General features: G+C 50.3%; 2 protein-coding genes across 5 annotated transcripts; one reads left to right on the top strand and one right to left on the bottom strand.

The window, feature by feature from the left end:
* The first annotated feature begins 2,705 nt into the window (after positions 1–2,705).
* LOC120902387 (protein spaetzle 4) lies at positions 2,706–8,971 on the top strand. The gene is made up of 3 exons (XM_040311098.1): positions 2,706–3,910; positions 6,697–8,195; positions 8,281–8,971. Exons 1-3 carry the CDS (start codon positions 3,878–3,880, stop codon positions 8,705–8,707), a joined length of 1,959 nt encoding a protein of 652 aa, XP_040167032.1. The 5' UTR covers positions 2,706–3,877; the 3' UTR covers positions 8,708–8,971.
* Positions 8,972–9,906: 935 nt separating this feature from the next.
* LOC120902385 (disks large homolog 5) lies at positions 9,907–18,640 on the bottom strand. 4 transcript variants are annotated; one of them, XM_040311094.1, is made up of 8 exons: positions 18,317–18,640; positions 17,171–17,320; positions 12,411–17,099; positions 12,098–12,317; positions 11,787–12,022; positions 11,485–11,708; positions 11,184–11,403; positions 9,907–11,109 (listed from the first exon to the last, which is right to left on the bottom strand). In XM_040311094.1, exons 2-8 carry the CDS (start codon positions 17,202–17,204, stop codon positions 11,003–11,005), a joined length of 5,730 nt encoding a protein of 1,909 aa, XP_040167028.1. In that variant the 5' UTR covers positions 17,205–17,320; positions 18,317–18,640; the 3' UTR covers positions 9,907–11,002. The 4 variants fall into 4 exon arrangements, with proteins under 4 accessions (XP_040167028.1, XP_040167031.1, XP_040167029.1 ...); XM_040311097.1 differs by having other exon boundaries at positions 12,411–17,081; XM_040311095.1 differs by having other exon boundaries at positions 18,370–18,640.
* Positions 18,641–19,294: the final 654 nt, after the last annotated feature.

Below are 19,294 nucleotides of genomic sequence, written 5' to 3'. Positions count from 1 at the left end.
ATCGGGTCCACTGGCGCTTGCAAACTGACTGCCGCTGTCAAGGAGTCCGTTGCCTGCACGCGGAATGATGTGCGTTCCTCGCTGTTGCTGTCCCGCTCTGCCCTTTCCTGCTGCGGTCTTCTCGTTTCCTCTCTCTCTCTTTCTCTCTCGTTGCCCGCTGCGGTTGCTGCGCTGGGCTGTGTACTGTACTGTGGCAAGCTATGTGTATGTGTGTCTGTGTACCTGTGTGTGTGTTTGTGCTTTTTTTTGCTGCTCGTGGAGAGAGAGACACACTCAGAACACGCCGATGCTTACGCACTGACCGTTAAAATTCGACTGTGATGCTGCGAATGACAAGCAATGACAGTACGGCCGCTCCGCGCGCTTGGGGCTTTCCCTGGGCGTGGGGACGATTTTTCCCGACGCCCTTTTAGCTACCCGGGAAGTCACCGGCCGGTGCAAAAGGCTCCGTGCGAGCTAATTGGCACAATTCCCCGTCGAACGACACCCTTGCCGGGGGGCTGCGGGGGAAGTCATCAATTTCTTTTTACCCGCCGGAGGGATGCATGAGTAGGATGTAGGCGAAATTTGCCTTGCCGTCATGAGAAGCAAAGCTACCAAAGCTTCGGCCGAAGCACGCGGTGGACGCCGGATTTGATTTGTGCGTCTATAGCGGCTGGCTCAGTACTTACGCCGGGTGCACGTGTGTCGTTCGTGAGCGTTGCGCTGCAGGGCGCGAGCGTTGCGCGTGGTTGGGCGCAGAACAAATGCTCGCGGGTGGAAATCGTGCAAAGACATCCCGCCGGCACGGTGGACAGTATTCGATCGGGGTGTGCGTAAATTCAAAAATTCCCCCCCTCTTCAAAACGGAACGGATGACGTTGTGCTAATCAATGGAAAGCGTGCGGCAGGCGGCATTGTCTCGAAATGCATGGCTAGGAATCATTCGTGGAACGCATGACGCGCTGAGCAAAGGCACTGCCGTGGGACATCCATGAATTGGTTGCACATTAACGAAAGCCTGCTGCCGCCGTAATGTTGTGTGAGCATTGCTTTTTTATCGAATGCATCATTTTAAGCTGCCCAAAGTCGACGCTACGGAGGGACGGCATTGTCCAGCGGTGCTGTATATGAAAATGTTGTTATTATGCTTTCGTAATCTAGCAGATCGGTAACACCAATCTACACACCATCGGCAAGCAGCCAAGCATCGCGCAGTCTAGCAGAGATTGTATGGGAAACCTACGCGGGGGCTGCTGTTGTTGTTTGAAACCGATAAAGCTGGCCAATAATTGATACAGTGCATGTTTGGCGCTGGATTATGGTCAGCGGTGTTATCAACATGAACACCACCTCTCGGGTGGATGCTCAATTCCCTTTGCTGTAGGTGTGTACCTCTAGCCAGAACCGAAGCTACAAGGACATAAGGAAATGACACAAATTCCTCCGAAGAATCGTTCCTTTTTCATGCAGGTAGTATCAAGTTACTGCTTCAATAAAGCAAGGTACAGTTTGCAACGGGTACAGATGAGCAAAACCTTCAGTACAGCGTAAAGATGACCTTTTTTGTGTCTTTTGTGGCTCTAGCTTGATGAAACGTTGTAAACTCAACAAACATGAGCGTTTTGAAGTAAAAATACCGTTTGGTTTCTTATGCCAAAATGAGCTTAGCTAAAATAGGGACCGAAACAGTTGTAATGCAAATTTACAAACCAAAAAAGCAATTCAAAATGCGTACGAATTCAAGGAACTGTTTGCAAAGCTTTCGCTGCTGGCGCCCTCTAGCGAAAGTTATCGCAATCTATGAAGCTTTAAGCGTAAAGCTTTGCGGCTATTTGAAAAGCAAAGGAAAAGCACAAACCGTTAGACTTTGCAACAGCATTTCACTTTGCGTAAACTTCCTAGCAAATTTCTAACAATTATTTAATTGGAAGTTTTTGGATAAAACAAAAACGCATGGGATTTTTCCCTCGAAACTGTTGGCGGAGTGTTTTGGAAAACAAAACATCTCATTCAGTGTGAACAAAGGAGTATTTGTGAATGGAAAAGGGCTCTCGAAAGATGGTAAACTCACACGCATTTAAGCGTGTGATAATTGGAATCGATCATTATGCCCTTTTTCAACAAAACACCCGCGCCAATACGCAACGCTACTTTCTCTGCACCCGGGCGCTCTCTGCGCGAGTTTCTGCTTTTTGCAAACATGAGAAAAAAGCTCTCCCCAACATACCCTCCTTCTCTCTAACACCCCATCCATCCACCACCACCCATATCCTCACCCTCGTCTTCATCCTCTCGGTGCAGCTGAGAGAGCGCGCATGTGACTCGAAATACTACTGACCTACTAAAAGGAAAGCTTCTCTACCGATCGGCGATCATGTTCGCACACACACACACACACACACGCGAACACCCCGCACACAGCTGTCAGGTTGAGGGCCGTGTCTTGACAGTGTGTTCCGGTTCCCGTGTTCGCGAGTCGCGCTGGTTTAAACCCGCACGGCGCCGCAGTATGTGTGTATGTTTGCTCTGCTTTCTCTCTCGTTCCGTGCGTGCGCGCTAGGGGTGGTGGCAATGCACCTTGGCCATGTGTCCGGAGATTGGGCTGCTGCTGCTGCTGCTGTGTTCGTGAGAGGAACGTGTGTGGCGGATTCGGTTTACCGACGACCGACGACGCACGGTTTCCCGGACGGTGCGAACCTACACTAGACCAGTCCTATTCAGGCAACGGTTTGAGCCGCCAGGCGAAAGGCTTTCTGGTCGCACTCGTTGCAGTTCCGGAGCAGTACTCCATCCGTTAAGCAGGTGTGTGTCATCTTCATCTTGAACGTGCGCGATCGTTGGGGTTTGGGCGTTGTTTAGTGGATCATTTTTAAGCGAAATCCCGCAAGCGAACAGCATGTGACAAAAGAAGTGTGTAACTACATTAGTTAACCGATTGTCTCCCAACAGTCGTCGTCCGGCAACAGTGTTTCTAGTGCCAAAAGTGCCTCGATAAAAAAAATACAAAAATAGAATAAAATTGTGTTTAAAACGCTAGAAACAACCACAACCGTCGCGGGTCGCACAAAATCGCACACCCGGTGTAGAAAGCAAAAGAAAGGAAAAGGAGAAAGTTGAGCAAGTGCCCGGTTTGTGTGTGTGTGTGTGCTGTTCGGTCTGCCGCTTTATATTTGTTTTAAGCCTTTTGCTTCGCGCGATGATTAAATAAGTTCGATCGAGTGCGTGTCCGAAGTGAGCGAGCACCAAACAGGGACCATCCCGCGGGACCATGATCGCCAGCATGGGTGGCAACGTGCCGTCGTGCTACTGCTACCGGTGGAAACTGAACCGGCCGGATGAGTGAAGCACAGCGCACGATCGAGTGTTGTGTGTTGTTGCGAATTTTCTTCCCTATAAAGTGGGCGCGCGGAGTGTTAATGAATAATTACACTAATTGTGGCCATTTATGGTGACGAAAAGCCGAGCCGAGAAAAGCGTCCGTCTTTATAAGCCCAGCTCCTGTGTGGTAGAGCAAGTGCACACAGTTGCACAGGTTGCGGCGTGCCCATCTTAAGGGGTTCGACAAACAAGCACAACGGAAAATAACCGGGGAGCTTGGTGCGCCGAAGCATTCGAGGCAGATTATCGGCCGTAGTGCGCCGGAGGTAACAAACAAGTACCACAGACACACATCGGGACAATTCTGGCCGGTTTTGTTGGTCAGTCGGTTGGTGTGTGTGTTGGAAACTGGAAACTCGAACGGGATCGGATGCGGCCGTGCGATCGGTCCGGACTGATCATAACATACGGAAAGGTGAAGTTAGCCGTAGTGTACGCGTAGTGCAGTGCAGTCGGGCAGTTGCAAAACATTTGTATTACTAAGGTGACACTTAATTCCCGACTCATCACTCAACGGATGATGGCGTTTCATAGCGATCGTGTACCTAGTGTAAGTATGCCGGGAAAAGGGAGCTTCTTATAGATTAGTTACAACGACTTACTTACTTATGCAATCTGCACATGTCCCATACCATAATCCGATTGTACTACTTCGTGCCCACTGGCAAGATAAGCCGCGATCGGTTACACCTGTACATCCAGCCCTATGATCGCTCAAAACATGCAAACATGATCAGCATTTATTGGCGAGTGCAACGAGAGAAGAAGACGACATTCGCGCCCGATGCCCCTTCTGCATCAGGACAGAAGCAGTAAAAGGTTCGTGGCCTAGTTTCAATCCCACGCGTTGAACTCTTTCCGAGCGTCCGAGCTCGATCAGGAGCGAAATGATCGTCGTCAATCGCTTTGCGGATGCACCGCTTGCCATTCCTATCGCCGTATAGTGCAGTCCAGTGTTTTGGGCGATATCACTCTTCCGCTTCTTCTTCTTCTTCTTCCTCCTCATAACAAACCATTTTAATCCCGACCAGGAGAGAAAGTGATTTTGAGTGTCTGCGGCTCGTTGTCGTTGCGGTCGCTTTATTTTGTTTAACTGTATCCCTTTTGTGTCTCTCCTTTCGGTTGTTCCTTGTGCACCGGTTGTTCCGGTACGGGGAAGGGCCGTGCATGGGTATACAAACCGGTTTTAACCGTTGAAACAACTACCGTCCGACAACAGTTATGTTGCCCGAAAATCTGAACGACCAATAAAAAAGGGAATTAAATGAAATACAACCCCACCGCGGCTTTTCCCTTCGGTTCTCCAGAGGCCAATGGCCGCATAATGAGGGAAATGAGGGACAGATGCAAGCCAAAGGGCGGCCGAGACATGTCATTGAGAAAGGTTCAAGAGCTGGTTGGAGGGGGACGGGGGGGGGGGGTGTGGTTGCTTTTATTCAGGTTTTATTGACCTTCCGCACCTGCTCGCTTCGAATCGAATCCACAGCCACAGCACAGTCACACACACAGTTGTTCGATGTCGTTTTTGATTTTCCATTCCGTCGCCATCAGATTCGATTTCTACTTTTACTCTCGTTGGTCCCGATGGTGGTCGATTAGACGGCTGGCCCGGGCCCGGGGAGGTGCATACATACATGAAAATCGACTTTCGCTTTCTTTTGCGGTACAACCATCCTCCGGAAGCGCACACAACGGTATGTCGTTCTCATCCATCCTGCGCTTGGGGATCCGCGATCCGCGGATGATAATTATGATGAGGTTGACCGCAACATACTCACATACACATAGACACATCAAGCAGATCTCAATGAGCCCCGGTCACCCCGATGGGGGGCGATCGGATGTGAAAGCGCATTTGCACACAAGGTCACATAGGGAATTCGGAGAGCGCTTCCGAAGATCGTGAATATCGTGAAAGTGTTAAAGCCACCATTCCGAGCACGAATCGTATCGGAAATCGTGAAAGTTTTTGCGCACATCCAAAATCCCGTTCGTTTCATGCCTGTCTAGCGAAGCATCGGGCGAAACACCGGCACTTCAATCAATTAAAAGAAACACATCGTTGCCACACACTTATTTGTGATTGTACGGTACGGCTTGTCACTGGGAACTCATGCATTTGGAGCACACGGAGTACGTGTTTTGGAAAACATATTAACCACTTCGACGACAACTTCCTTACAGCGCGTTGTAATGAAGCTCCCAGGTGAGCAGCGACCGGTAAGGAGCGACTGGGCCTGCCTGCCACAGGGCGCAGAGATGTGGGTTACACACCGCACGTCCCCCCACGTGACTTGCATATCAATGGCGCTGGAAGGCAAGGTGGTGCATCCCCAGTGCTTTCCGGCACTGTCTTTTGCCGGGAAACAATGCAAAGCCTGACCTTAATCCCGCGGCAGTGTCTCGTGCAGCAAGCCATCTGGCGCGTATATAGAGCAGAGCGCGCATGAACCGTTCTGTTTTTTTTTTGCTTAGAATGCATAATGTAGAATGGAAAGAGCGCGCCGGGCGGGTTTGTTTACATAATTGTGGGAAAGTGGAGCATTGCTAGACGGGCTCGGGACGCTTATAGTTTATGATATTTGTTCATTTGCTCTATGGAATTGAGTCACAGAGCAGTCACAGGAGGAGGAGTGTTGACTGCCAGCATTACATAAATGATGCGCAAATGTTGGGTCATTCCCTGTTGGGATATGTTAACATTGCCCCACACACACTCACACACAAGTTATGCAAAAGATAGATTAACACATATCCGTGTCGTTGTTGGCGCAGAATCAATAATGCTGTCTCTTTGCAGGCACATGAAATGGACTCGTCCCAAACAGAGCAGATGACTCAGAGTTTAACCTTTCACTTTTCTCCCCTGTTAGCTTAAACATCACATCACCATATCATCCCCACTCCGTATCGCTGGCATTAACACCTTGTCATGGTGTGATATGGGGCTTCGCAGAAATGGTCAGAAAAGTAAAAGTACCCCAACGACAACTGGGACAGAGCAGGGGCCCAGTTTTTTTTGTTGTTGCTTTCATTAGACACTGCGCGTGCGCAACAACAGGTCCATGGCGTGTGTTCAACGGCGGTTCGCGTATGTCACGCGCCGTCACCAAAACTGTGTTGGATGATCACGTGATCGCGACACGGTGTGGGCATGGGCGAGGTGAAAGTGACCATAACAAAGCCTTCCGCAATCCCCGATAACAATACATTATAAAGTGGGGGAGAAAGAATGATAGGCCCTTTCGGGCTATGTTTAAAACAAACATGAAAATTCAACTCTCCACCCATCGAAGTAGTTCACTACAGTTCATTTCTCCCATTTTCTCTTTCCAGTGGCAAACGACGCGTGGTTTGCTGGGCTGGTGCATTGTTTCAACCATGCTGCTGTTGCTTCTGCTGGTTCCGATCGTATCGACAGCCGAGAGCTATGGATACGATTCGGCGTCATCCTGCGACCCAACCAGAGCCTCCCGCCGGGGACGTTCACAGCTCCTCAAAACCATCCCCTGCGATCTGAGCGTGCAGGCGTACTGCAATCTGCCCGGTTCCGCATATCCGTGGCATGCCGTGCGTCGGTTTGTGCACGAAAACCAGGGCCTGATGCGCCGGATGTACGGCGACGTGCGGCACATATCGGTGCTGAAGGAGGAGTTTGAAAACAACGAGATCGACATTGACGATATCGATCGTGCGACGGAGCGGTACACGAGACCCTCCGGCCATCTTGGGTCGGCCGGCGGACGGGATGGCAAGCGGATGAAGTATTTGCGGCCCTCCTCGCCCCACTACGATGGAGGACCGGGTCACTATCCGCGGGACAAGAGCAATGAGATCCCGCTGAATGAGCCTCACTTCCGACCGACCCAGACGAAGACGACGGTTACGACGACATCCACAACGACGCCCAGTAGTAGTAGTAGTAGTAGCACGTCAACTGACAGCAGTAGCACTACCACAACCAGCGCTACCACGACGACTCCGACCGTAGAGTCGAGTGATATCTCTACCACGGGTAAAAGCACTTCAACGACGACTGCGAGCAGTACCAGCACGAGTACGACCGTTGAGTCACCTCCGCCGAAAAATGGTAGTCAAGCATCGGTAGGGCAAACAGTGCCGTCCTCCACGCAGACCACATTGGAGCTGCAGGAAGCAAACCCATCAGTCGAGAGCAAAGTGGAGCAGCAGCATGCAACTACTACCAGTACGCCGTCTACCGCCGACAAGATCTCCCCAGTAGCTGGATCCAGTGTTGTTCCAACCAACAAGAACTCCATTCAAGCTGCGGATACGGAAGCTATCGATATGGACGCACTGTCATCGCTAGCTAAGCTGGAAACGAATGAATCGTTACAGGCGACCTTCGCATCCGGCGACAAAGACGTGGAAGAGACGGTTGTAAAGATATCCTCCACTCTGAAGCTCGCCTCGTCCAGTGCACTCGAGAAGGTAGATGATCGGAAGGAACCCCTGAACTCTGTCACAGAGAGTGGCGCTAAGGCCGGCGAGATCGAGTCCACGATCGGTAGCTATTCCAATGATCGGCAAGATACTGAAGAGGCAGTATCCGACGATATTGCTGCTGACGACCACGATTCACTGAGCAGCAGCAGTAAAACGGTGGCAGAATCGTTGATACAACATCAGCCGATTCAGACGACCAGCAATGTACAGCAGCAGCAGCAGCAAAAGATACGATTTGAGAGCATTAAACCTCACCCAGGCACGGTGACGGGCAGTTCGACGTCGGTAAAGAAGACATCCAACCCCGAGGGGCAACTGTTCCAAGATGCGGCCCAGAAAGAACCGCCCGTCGTTAATGGGCGCGGAGTGTAAGTGATCTTGCAGCAACCAACTAGCGATTTGCGTCATGTATAGCTCTTAATTAATGGATTTCATTTTGTTTCTGCTTTCTAGTAACGCTTGCCCAGTGAAGGAGGAGGTAGTCGCACCGTTCTGGGCCAACAATACCCGGGGGGAGGTGCTCGCACTGCTGAACCTGTATCCCTTCGAGCAGTACGTGCACTGGGAGAAGTGCACGCACGAGCTGAAGCAGATGTACTGCCGCGAGGGCTGTCGCTGCGAGCAGCAGTACCGATTGCACCGGCTGCTCGCCTACGACCCGCACAACGAGTGCCGTGGCATCTTTTCCGACTGGTTCCGGTTTCCGTCCTGCTGCATCTGCAAGTGTTACGATATGCCGTTCGATTTCCGCGTCACCTCGCGCAGCCCCCGGTCGTTGACCAAGGAGTCGATCGAGCTGGTGGAGGATGAACTGCAGAATGCCATCTACGAGCATGCGGCCGACGAGTGGTACCGACCGAAGGAACATGACGTCGAGTAAGTTGCAAGTGTGGGGAATGGCAAGGGCGTGTTGCACACGATTGCACACTTCCCACACCACCATGTGCGTCCAAAGGCTAGTGATAAAAATGTGAAACTTTTTTTTTACTGTTGTATCGTGCGGTTCGAAGGAGGTGGAGGAGGAGCTGGTAGGGATACGTTCGGACTGTTTTGTTTTTGTTTTTGTTACATCGTACTGTAACTCATACGCGAAGAGAAGGAAACGTATTAAAACGTATAATAAATGTAACGATTGAACGCGTCATTGTTTTGTTTCAAAATTTTTATGAATTTAATATAATAATAATAGTAATAATAATAGCAATAATAATATTAATAATAATATTTATATTAATATGTTTAATAAACAATTGTTAATCGTATAAAGATATATATGTATAGTTGTATATCAGGATTTGTATACTCTACCAAATTTCAAAAGATACTAGGTCATTGATTGATTCTGTTCCGCGTTTGATTACATTACGCACTCTACAGAAGATAAACGAACCGACTCTTTGTTTGTTCCTATCATTTGCCGTAGAGCTTATGGTGTTACTTTCTCCCTATATTGCATGTATCGCTCACATCATTTCCCTTTGCATCTTCGACCGTTCTAATCTAACTGTCGTACTGATTTTGATTACCTTCCTTCTTTGCGCTGTGACTGGCGCCGGGGTTACAGTCAAACAAAACAAACAAGTAACATAAATTATGCTTCGATTCAACATTTGTGATGCACGAAACTGAATGAATGAATAAAACAACAAAATGATGTAAATACTAGCTGCTGCTGTTGCTGCCAACACCACATTTGTAAATAGCACACAACACACACACACAAAAAACAATGAAATGAAAACAATCGGATGCTCGCTTGCTGCTGATGCTGCTGCTTGGCAAACAAACTTTCGCATTCGTTTGTGATTGAATGGTTGAGGTAGTAAAATATTGTGCATTTTGAATACATTTAGCACAGAGCAAAAAAATAAAACAAGGAGATCGCTAAACAACGTGTTACTTGCGAGTGAACTAAAACGGTACGAAGAACCGGTGTATATAGAAGTTATGCTTCTCTGCTCTTACAGATGGTACACTGCCGTACTTTCTTTTTCTTGTAACAAATATTCCTATCAATAATTTTGATAACTGGAAGACATAACGGACGAGTATAAACGATCGATCGACAAACAGTTCCAATTCAATCGGTACTCTTCGTCTAATACAACGATTTATCAATCATAACAGCATCACCCCCTCCCTGGCAAAGGGGTTAGTCAAATGTAACATCATTAAGCGCTTGGTTTCAGGGTACAGCGATATTTAAATGTTCAATCCCTCCTCCTCCTCCTCGGCTCGTATCAATAAATGCGTTCACTTTCCCGGAACGTAACAATTGTAATGCATTTTGTAAATTGCTCTATACTAACAATAGATAGTTTGGAAGACTTATTTATACTTTCATAGGTTTTAACGTTCAATGCGTAAAAGAACAACTCAAATTTACTGACTGTAAACGTGAAAACAACATTCCGTAAAGCACGATCATAGCGACAACGACAGGTGGGTGTGATTGAGCGAGCGGAAGAAGCTTTTTGTTCGATTGTGTGCTATCGAATTCGGTAGAGAATATATGAATTGCGTCTAGTGCGCCGAGTCTTCTACTACCCGGAGGACATTCGTTGATCTACATAAATGCACCCGTCCGTTCGTTAGTAACATACAGACGTGTCTGCTGTATTAATTTGCATGGAAATCTGTGAGATTCGGTATAAGATTGTTTTTGTTTTTCGTTGATAAAAATGCCGAAATAGGGATGCAATGTAATTGAGAGCTGCTATATCCTATCACCCCGTGTCGTTTAAGTATCATTCAACATGATTAGCAAGCCTTTGCCTAACAAAATGTAATCGCGGACACAATCGCTTACATCACCGCCACAACTGCCTAAAACTTGTGATGAAGTGTTTGCATTAAATATCTACCGGTACGGCTATCGCTTTCGAAAGTGGAGGTACCTACACAACTACTTGCACTGTACTTATTCCTGTCCAAGACATTCCATTCATAATGTATATTGCACAGTACTTATGCTAACTGTTCTCTTTCTGCAGTAGTTGTATGATAACTTCTTTTTTTTCCTTCGTCTTGGGGTCTAAAACTCGAAAGAGGGGGCTTAGTGGTGTTTTTGAATACTTTACCTTAACAACTTGTTTGTTCGTTGGTTGATACGCAGCTTGCGTATCGATTAGGCCAATCGTTCATCTTCATCGGGACGAAGATAGTTCATGGATGGTCACAACGGCGATGGGATCGAAACCCACAAGATCTTCTTCTGTTCGCAATCCACAGCCGCTTTAATCTGCGTACACATGTGTGTAATATTCACGCCCGAAATCACTCCTGTGGAAAGTAGTCGCGGTTAGTTGCGCTGGGTTAGTTACCTACACTCACTGGAAACCGCATTTCGCACTCACCGGAGATAAACTGTCGATATTCCGACTCCAGCTTGAGCGTATGCTCATACATTTCCTTGGCTGCCTTGGCCGAGATTTTGTCAGTCGAGTAGCGCGAGTCTTTGATCTCCTTGATTTGCTTGGCCGATTTGAAGCGCAACAGCAACACGATCGGGTAAATTTGTGCGCGCTGCAATCGTTCTACTGCTGCCATGCCCACGTTCAATATGCAATGACATTGCTGCAGAAAAGAAACCACGTAACAAAACGTTAATAAGATGCGATTGACAATAATCCATCGGTTTTAGACGCCGTATTCTACCTTATTGTCACGCACGGCTTGCATGCTGGTGTACTCGAATATGCCATTGCTACGCATCTTATAGTCGGCGATTGTATTGTTCTGTATTGCAAGCTCCATCTCGTCCTTGGTACATTTCTTCTGACTCTCCTGCAGGACGGCAAAGTCCTCCGGGAAATCTACGCACAGCTTATCGATGACAAACTCGTACAGTGGTCCCAAAATGATCACTGGCCGATAGGTGTCTGGTGCAGGAGCGTAAAGAGAAAACATATCAATACATTTCGCACTGTGTTTTGGGGACACAATCCCTGGATACTCACATTCCAACCGTTCAACGCGTTGGTAGCTGCTTAACCCATCGTCGCTCAGTGATCCCGAATCAAGGTACAGGCTCAGGTGCGTGTTGCTAAAGCTGGCCAATTCTTTTGAATCGCGCGATGAGCTCCGTTGTGGTTTGATGCGCTTGAAGAACGATCTCCGGGCCGAAGTTGATCCTCGGCGCGCCGTTGTATCAACGTCACCCGGATCTCCGAGCAATCGTAGCTCTTCCTCCACTCTGCAAAACGGGTTGGAAACGGGTTAGCATTAGAACAGGACTTCGAACTTAACTTTGCATCAATCGGACACTCACTTTAGCTTGTTGGGAATGATGCCGCATTGCCTCTTGTGGCCATATTCGTCCAGCTTCCAAGCACGCCATTTACCGGGTATTCCACCGAACATGGTGTTGTCGACGAACAGCACCTCGTCCTTCGTAAACGATAGCTCCGAGTCACCCTGATCGCAGTTACGATCGAACCCGACGCGGATGTACAATGCATCTCCAGGTTTATCTTTGATTTGATTGAACTCTGCAAACGGAAAAAACACGAAACAGTATCAAGCGATGATGAGCAGTTCTTACAACGAAGTACAAATGGGGCATCCGGCATTGGGGAACATACTTTGAATGTTGTACAACACGAGCACCTTCACATGGTCGGCGGGCTTTGCAATCTCGAGCGCTGCGTGCTCCGCCGTCGAACGACGCATATCTGTGCCGTTAAACTCCAGTATCTGATCGCCCACCAGCAGTCCGGCCTGATCCGCGATCGAATCCTTCTGTACACCATGCACAAAGATGCCGTAAGCGTTGCCACCGACCAACGTTATGCCCAGGTTGGACGTTTTACGCGTCTCAATGTAGATCTCGCGCGGCTGCTCTTTGTACATGTTGCTTTGACCGCCGCCGACGCCGGAGCTACCGACAGCCACGGAACCGTCCTCCTCGTCATCGTGCAGCTGCGTTTGGTGCTCCAGACTGTCGCTGAACTCCTGTGCCTTCACCAGGGACGATGTTTTAGGGGCGGTCATCGTACCGGTCATAGCGTTAACGGCCGTGGTGTTTACGGCCGATATGAGCGAGCGACCCATCGAGCGCGGCGAGTTCTGCGGTGTGGGCGACCCCGAACGAGCAACATTGTCCTCGCTGGTAGTGAGGTTGCTGTACACCACCGGATTGTAGAGCACGAGCATGGTAATGGAGTTGCCACACTGGCGCAACACATGCGCAGCCAGCTCGTACGTCGCTTTGCGTAGGTTTATTCCGCACACCTCCAACAGCTGATCGCCTATGTGCAAACCGACCTTGCTGGCTAGGCTGTTTTCTCCCACATTCGACACGAACACGCCCCCTCCATTGCGTCGGCAGAAAATTTTGATTCCGAGCGACATTTCACTCTTGTCGATCTGCACCAGCCGCAGCTCGCCTACGTTCGGCTTCGAGTGGCCATAGTCCTGCAGGGAGCTGCGCTTGTTGGAGCCGGGCCCGCCGCCCCCGGGTGGAGCGTGCCCTGGTTTCAGCACCTGCACCTCGAACGTCGGTATTGGCGAGGCACGTTCGGAGCTGCTGCAATCGATCGAACCGTTGCTGATCTTGATGCCACTGCCCCGGCTCGTTACACTCTGGTTCGAGGGAATGCGAAAGCCCCCCTGATGGTGGTGATGGTGATGATGGTGATGATGGTTGCTATTGCTCGTTAGGTGGCTTTTGTTCCGGGGAAACGTACCGCCTTCGTAGCCGCCCGTATAACCGGATATAGGAACGTCTTCCTTCGACGATTGAATCTGACTGTACCGATACGCAGAATAGTCCATGGAAGCACCGTGCGAATGATGTCCCATTGCTGCCGGCCCAGTGCCTCCCCCGCTTCCTCCACCGCTGGCAGCCGCTGGATAGCTCAGCAAGGCATCATTTGCAATGCTGGCACTAGCTCCACCGCCACCGCCCTGGCCACCGCCCGGTTGGTGGTGATTGCGCATGAACGGATGGGGATAGGAACCGGGAAATATGGTTGCTCCGTAACCAGCCGTCGCTGCTGGGTGTACTGTGCTGCCGCTTCGGTTGGAGGACGATCCTCCTCCACCTCCCGAACCACTGTTGCCCATCAAATGTTTACGCATGTGGGTCAGTGGAAGTGTGTTGGTATTTCCCGGACCAACCATCGCGCCTGCGATGCCCTGGTTGCCACCACCGCCACCCGTTGCGCCCATGTTCGCCGACATGCCACTCATGGGCGTCCCCGTCCCATGCATGCCGCCCATCCCACCGCCGAGGGAAAGCGTTTCCGTATCGATACTCTCGTTGTCGCTCGAGTACTTCGACAACGATTTGGTGATCTTGGACGTCATGAAGAATTCCGTCGTTTTCGACGTAGGAATACCGAGCGAGGCCGCCGCCGTTCCGGAATAGTAAGTCGGTGGGCTTTTGGACAGTGAATGGGGAGCACTGGCCGAATCGATCGAGTGATTGCTCTTCTGCGACGAAGAGGTTGGAATGGGAATGAAATCGAGCGAGTTTTGCTGCTGGTGTGGCGCAAGCATCAGTTGCTGCTGCTGCATTTGTTGCTTGCTCGTCGGTGGAAAGTTCAGACTGAAGCGATGCTTGTTTAGATTCAACCCGCCACCGTCATGGTGCCGATCATCGTACGTCGAAGATCGCGGAAACGGCACAATAGTGTTGGATTTGCCCATGGTAGGCACCCCTGTTGGCACCCCTCCAGTGATAGGCCCACCAGCCATTCCGGCAGTCGCTTCTCCATACTTTGCGGCAAGCAGACGGTTTAAATCCATCGGCATAACGGGGTTCGAGTTGCGTTTGCTTGAGCTCGGCAGCGTTCCCTGTCCGGAAGATGGGCCGGATCCAACGATACCACCATTTCCACCCGGTCCTGACGCACTTGCACCACCACCACCACCACCGCTGGTAATCCCTCCGGGAGACAGCGATCCACCAGACACCGTGTTCGGTTGGAAAGTGGTCGGAATCGTATGGGCTTCATTCAGCACAGCGGCGAAGTAGTTGTTATTGTCCAGATCTCCACCCCCTCGCGGGATGGTTAGCTGGGGTCTGATCTTCTTCTTCTGCACTATCGTTCCGGGATGCGTCTCGTTAATGTGCATTGCCATGTTAACCCTGGGCCACGTCCCACGCGGCACCTCCGACTGGTGGTGCGGGTCGTTCTTGCTGCGACGCTTCGAGCGTTTCCCATCCCGCGACTGCTCATCGCTGTCCAGCACGGAATCGAGGGCCGCGATAGCATCGTGCTCCTGGCTGCCGCCCGGACCGCCCGCCTCCTTGCTGTGATTGCTTATCGCCATCTTGTCCTTAATCTTCTGAATAAACTCCGTCAGCTTGGAGGCCGATTTGGTCGACGAGGGCGTACTAGCCGCGACCGAGTTGGGCGTGCTCGATGAAGGCTGGTACGCCGAGGAAGGCATCACCGACGGCAGGAAGTGATTGTTATTGTCAAACTCCAGGCTCAACCGATGGTTCATCATGGTCATTGCGTTGGCACTCGTGTTCACGCTGCTCGTGTTCGTGGTGTGCTGGCTGCCGAACGTCGACAGCGAGTTGTCCGTCTGCGTGCAGCTGGTAGTGTTGCGGATGTGCTTCAACCGGGGCTGGTAGAAGCTGGCGTAGCTCGGATGGCTTTCGGGCATCTCCTTGATGACGATCAGATTGAGACTGCTGTTGCGCATATCGTTAATGTACGCGTGCACATCGTTGATGTTCTTGATGCTTTCCATCGGTTTGTTGTTGATGGACAATATCCGATCTCCGACCGCCAGCCGGCCGTCCTTGGCCGCGATCGAGTTCGGCTCCAGCTTCGCGATGTACAGCCCGAGCTCGAGGCAAAGACCGTGGTTGCGGTTCGTGCTGGTGAATGGGATCTGCACCGGCAGCAAGCGCTTCGTCGGCCGCTTCACCGTAATGATGCACTGCGGCACACTGTTGCGGATCGTGCGATAGATCATGCGCCGCGAGAACGTGCTGCAGTCGTGGTTGTTTATCTGGCAGATGATATCGTTCGGCTTGAGCTTGCCGGCAAAGATTGAGTCGTGCTCCACGGCAGCCACGTACGGGCCGCAGAGATTCTTCGTGTTGCTGTGATCGCTGCCGTAGCTGTGATCGAGATCGCCGCTGATCGTGAGTCCCCAGTCGGAGGAATTGCTCAGCAGGGGCGAGGTGTCGATTTCCACCATCTCCACGTCGTACTGCTGCAGCGATTCCAGGTTGTAGATCGAGCTGAAGCTGCTGTAGTGCGAATTCCGATGGCTATTGCTGTTGTTCATCGACACCAGCGAGGCGTTCGGCGTGGTTGGCGTACCAGTCCCGGGGCCGTTCGGTTGCGACTGGGGTCCACCGCCCCCCGGCAAATTGGACGCGTTTTGGCCTCCCGCAGTGGCATTGTTGTTAATACTGTCGCGTGTCACCTGCTCCAACTGATCGGTTAGCAGTTCGATCTTCTTGTGCGCATCGTCCTTGTCCCGTATCGCTGCCAGCAGCTTCGACGTGGCCGTGTCGCGCTCTTTGCGAATTTCGTCGCACAAGTTCCGCACACTGTCCCGCTCCTGGACAATCTTTTCCCGCTCCGATATCGCCCAGTCCCGGCGCTGTTTGGCGACCTCGGTGTCGTGGACGGCTTTCGCTATCTCCGCCTTCGCTTTGTCGAGCGCTTTCTTCAGCCGCTCAATCTCCTGGTTGGCCGATTCCAAATTTTCCGACACAATACTGAACTTATCCTTGCTGTCCGACAGCTCCTTGCTCCAGCTGCTCTCGTTCGACAGCTGCTGGTACTCTTGGCGCGTCTTTAGCAGCTCAATCTTTTCCTTCAACGCTCCGCACTCCTTCACCTTACCCTGCACCTCCCGCTCAAGTGCTTCGTTCTTGTCGTACAGCTTCTGGTTCTCCTTCAGCACGCTGCCCCGCTCCGACAGCACCGTCTCGAGCTCGAGTTCCGTCGCCTTCAGCAGCTCCTTGTATTTGTTGCGCTCCTTTTTGAGCTCCTCGCACACTTTGATGTAGTGCGATGGGTCTTTCGTCATTTCCTCATACCGGTGGCGCAGCGTGTCGTACTTCTGCTTCAGCCCGCTGTACTCGTGGTAGGTGCTGTTGAAGAAGTCGCCCTTGCCTTCCAGCTCCTTCTTGAGCAGCTGGAAATCGTGCTCCAGCCGTTGCTTCTCGTTCGAAACCGTCTTCAGCTGGGACACCACATCGCGGTAGTTGGTCTTGAGATACTCGAGCTGCATCAGATGCTCGTACTCCGGGGCGCTACCGTTCGAGCTCGAGAACCCTGAAAAGACATTGTGTCCTGAAAAAATGGAAGCCGGTGTTTTTTCAGAGCAGATTTCATGCAAACAGTGAACCACCATCACAACCTACCTCCATCGTCGCTGTTGTTTTCGCTCGATGCCATTTTCACAAGCGTTCCACAAGCGATTTCGTTGTCAATTCTTCTCTTCTAATTAGTTCGTCATACTTTTGTTTTGTTGCCTCTTCAACCTTCAACACTGTCACTTTTCATGGATGATCCTAAAAGAAAAAGAAGAAAATGTTTTTAAATATCCAAAAATAGGGGCTCTAAGCTGAAAGGCTGGGAAGGCAGCAGATGAGGCGCTGTGGATGGATTGCGGAAAGTTTCACAGCCTGCTGGGGTGCGAAAATGATCGTTCTTCAATTAACAGCATAGAAAGCGGTTCCATACACACAACCGATCGCTTCTGAACTGCACATTGCGCATGGAAGGTGATGTGGTCGAGATAGGATCGAATCGCTCGGAAGGCGTTTAAATGCACGATCGAGCAATGAGCGTTTCAATGAATGGGCGGCACACCATTTCTATCCACTTTAGGGAAAGTGTAGTGAAATCTGTAGGGAATGTTGGATTTGACATGCTTCCGTCCCTTGCAATGATCAAAACGCTGATAGAGCACAAGAACTTGTAAAATAGATAATTTTTCGACATCATGTTGCTCTAGCTAAATCAGCCACTTAATTCCCGAAATGGTTCATAGGCCACGACTTCCGACTCGATCAAGCCATATAGACAAAAATACCTCACGACATGGTAACTTTAGGCAACCAAACAACAACAATTGGACTAGTTCCGTTCGCTGGGCTGGGATGGAAAATCGCACCACAACGGAGGTCACATTTTGCACCAAAAAGTTGAAAGTTTACCAAATGGCATTGGCGTAAGCGGACACTCGCGACCAGATTTATATAGGTGAAATGGGCCGAGAAAGTGTTGGCCGGATGGTGATTTTTATCTGAAGCTCCACCACTTGCTACACCGACTGATGACGGATGAAATGTCATTCTGCTTCAGTGAACAAGCTGAACATTGCTCGGATGCGCCCTGGCCCCGACCGCCGCCGCCCTCCTCCAAGCACGGGTAAACACAGTGGGGAAGAATTGCGATCGTGGGATGCTGATCCACCCCCCCCCCCCCCTCGACAGATCCGTTTCTGGAGCTGGCCAACTAGCGAAAGGGAAACTTGCCAGCAGGGCGGAAGCGCGCGTACTTACATCTAGCGGATCGAACACAATCCGCACACTAGCAACCATTGCAGTGTACGTACTTTCTTTCGGGCCCCCTTCGGGGATCACGGCACGCACCGAAGAATGCAATTGCCTAGCTGGCAATCGGTTTTGCGAGCAACTGCAACGAAACTATTGGTGGGCTTTCGCTGCACACCACGAGCACACCATTTTACACACACAAAAAAGCAACACAATCGAGGCGAGCAACACACGCACAACAAAACAACACACAGTCGCGAAAAGCAGCGGAAAAAGCCCAGATTTCCCTGCTGGGCAGAATGACTGCACCGTGCACACTGGGCGCACAGTCACGGTCCACGCGGATGACAGTTGTTAACTCGCGTTTGTTTACGGTGGGCGTGTTTTGTGTGTAGAAAAGCGTTTTAAATTGTAATTTTAGTGTTTGATCAATTCAACCGGAGCTACAACACTGTAATAGTAGTTCGTATTATATTTTGACCGAACATAGTCAACTCTGCAATTACGGTCAATTAGAAGGAAAATGCCTTTTCCCAGAGGTAAAGTTTCTTCAACGGTAACTAGAATGACAAGCCAGGGCGAAATACGAAATTGTATACAAACTAGTGATGGGAAAAATGAAGTTTTCGTCGGAATCGGTTCCGGCTAGCTCCGAAGTTTTCTGGAAATGATTCCGGATAGTTGGTCCGAAATCAGTTTCCGGAATCGGCTCCGAAATTGGTTCCGGAATCGACTGAGGAAATGGTTCCGCATTGGCTCCGCAATCGGAATCAGCTCCGGATTTGGCTCTGGAATCATAATAGGCTCCGGAATCGGAATCAGTTACGGAATCATCTCCATAAGAAGAGACGTTTGGGTCCAATGATACTACGTATTGATAACAGCAAAGAATCAAAATTTACTTGTAAACAATCCATTCTCATGGAGATTCCCGAACTGATTTCTCTTCTGAAACTTCTTATTTCAATTCAAGAACTGATTCTC

Source organism: Anopheles arabiensis, chromosome 3 (genome assembly GCF_016920715.1).
Source record: "Anopheles arabiensis isolate DONGOLA chromosome 3, AaraD3, whole genome shotgun sequence".
Taxonomy (NCBI): Eukaryota; Metazoa; Arthropoda; class Insecta; order Diptera; family Culicidae; genus Anopheles; species Anopheles arabiensis.
This window is presented reverse-complemented; position numbering and strand designations above follow the sequence as displayed.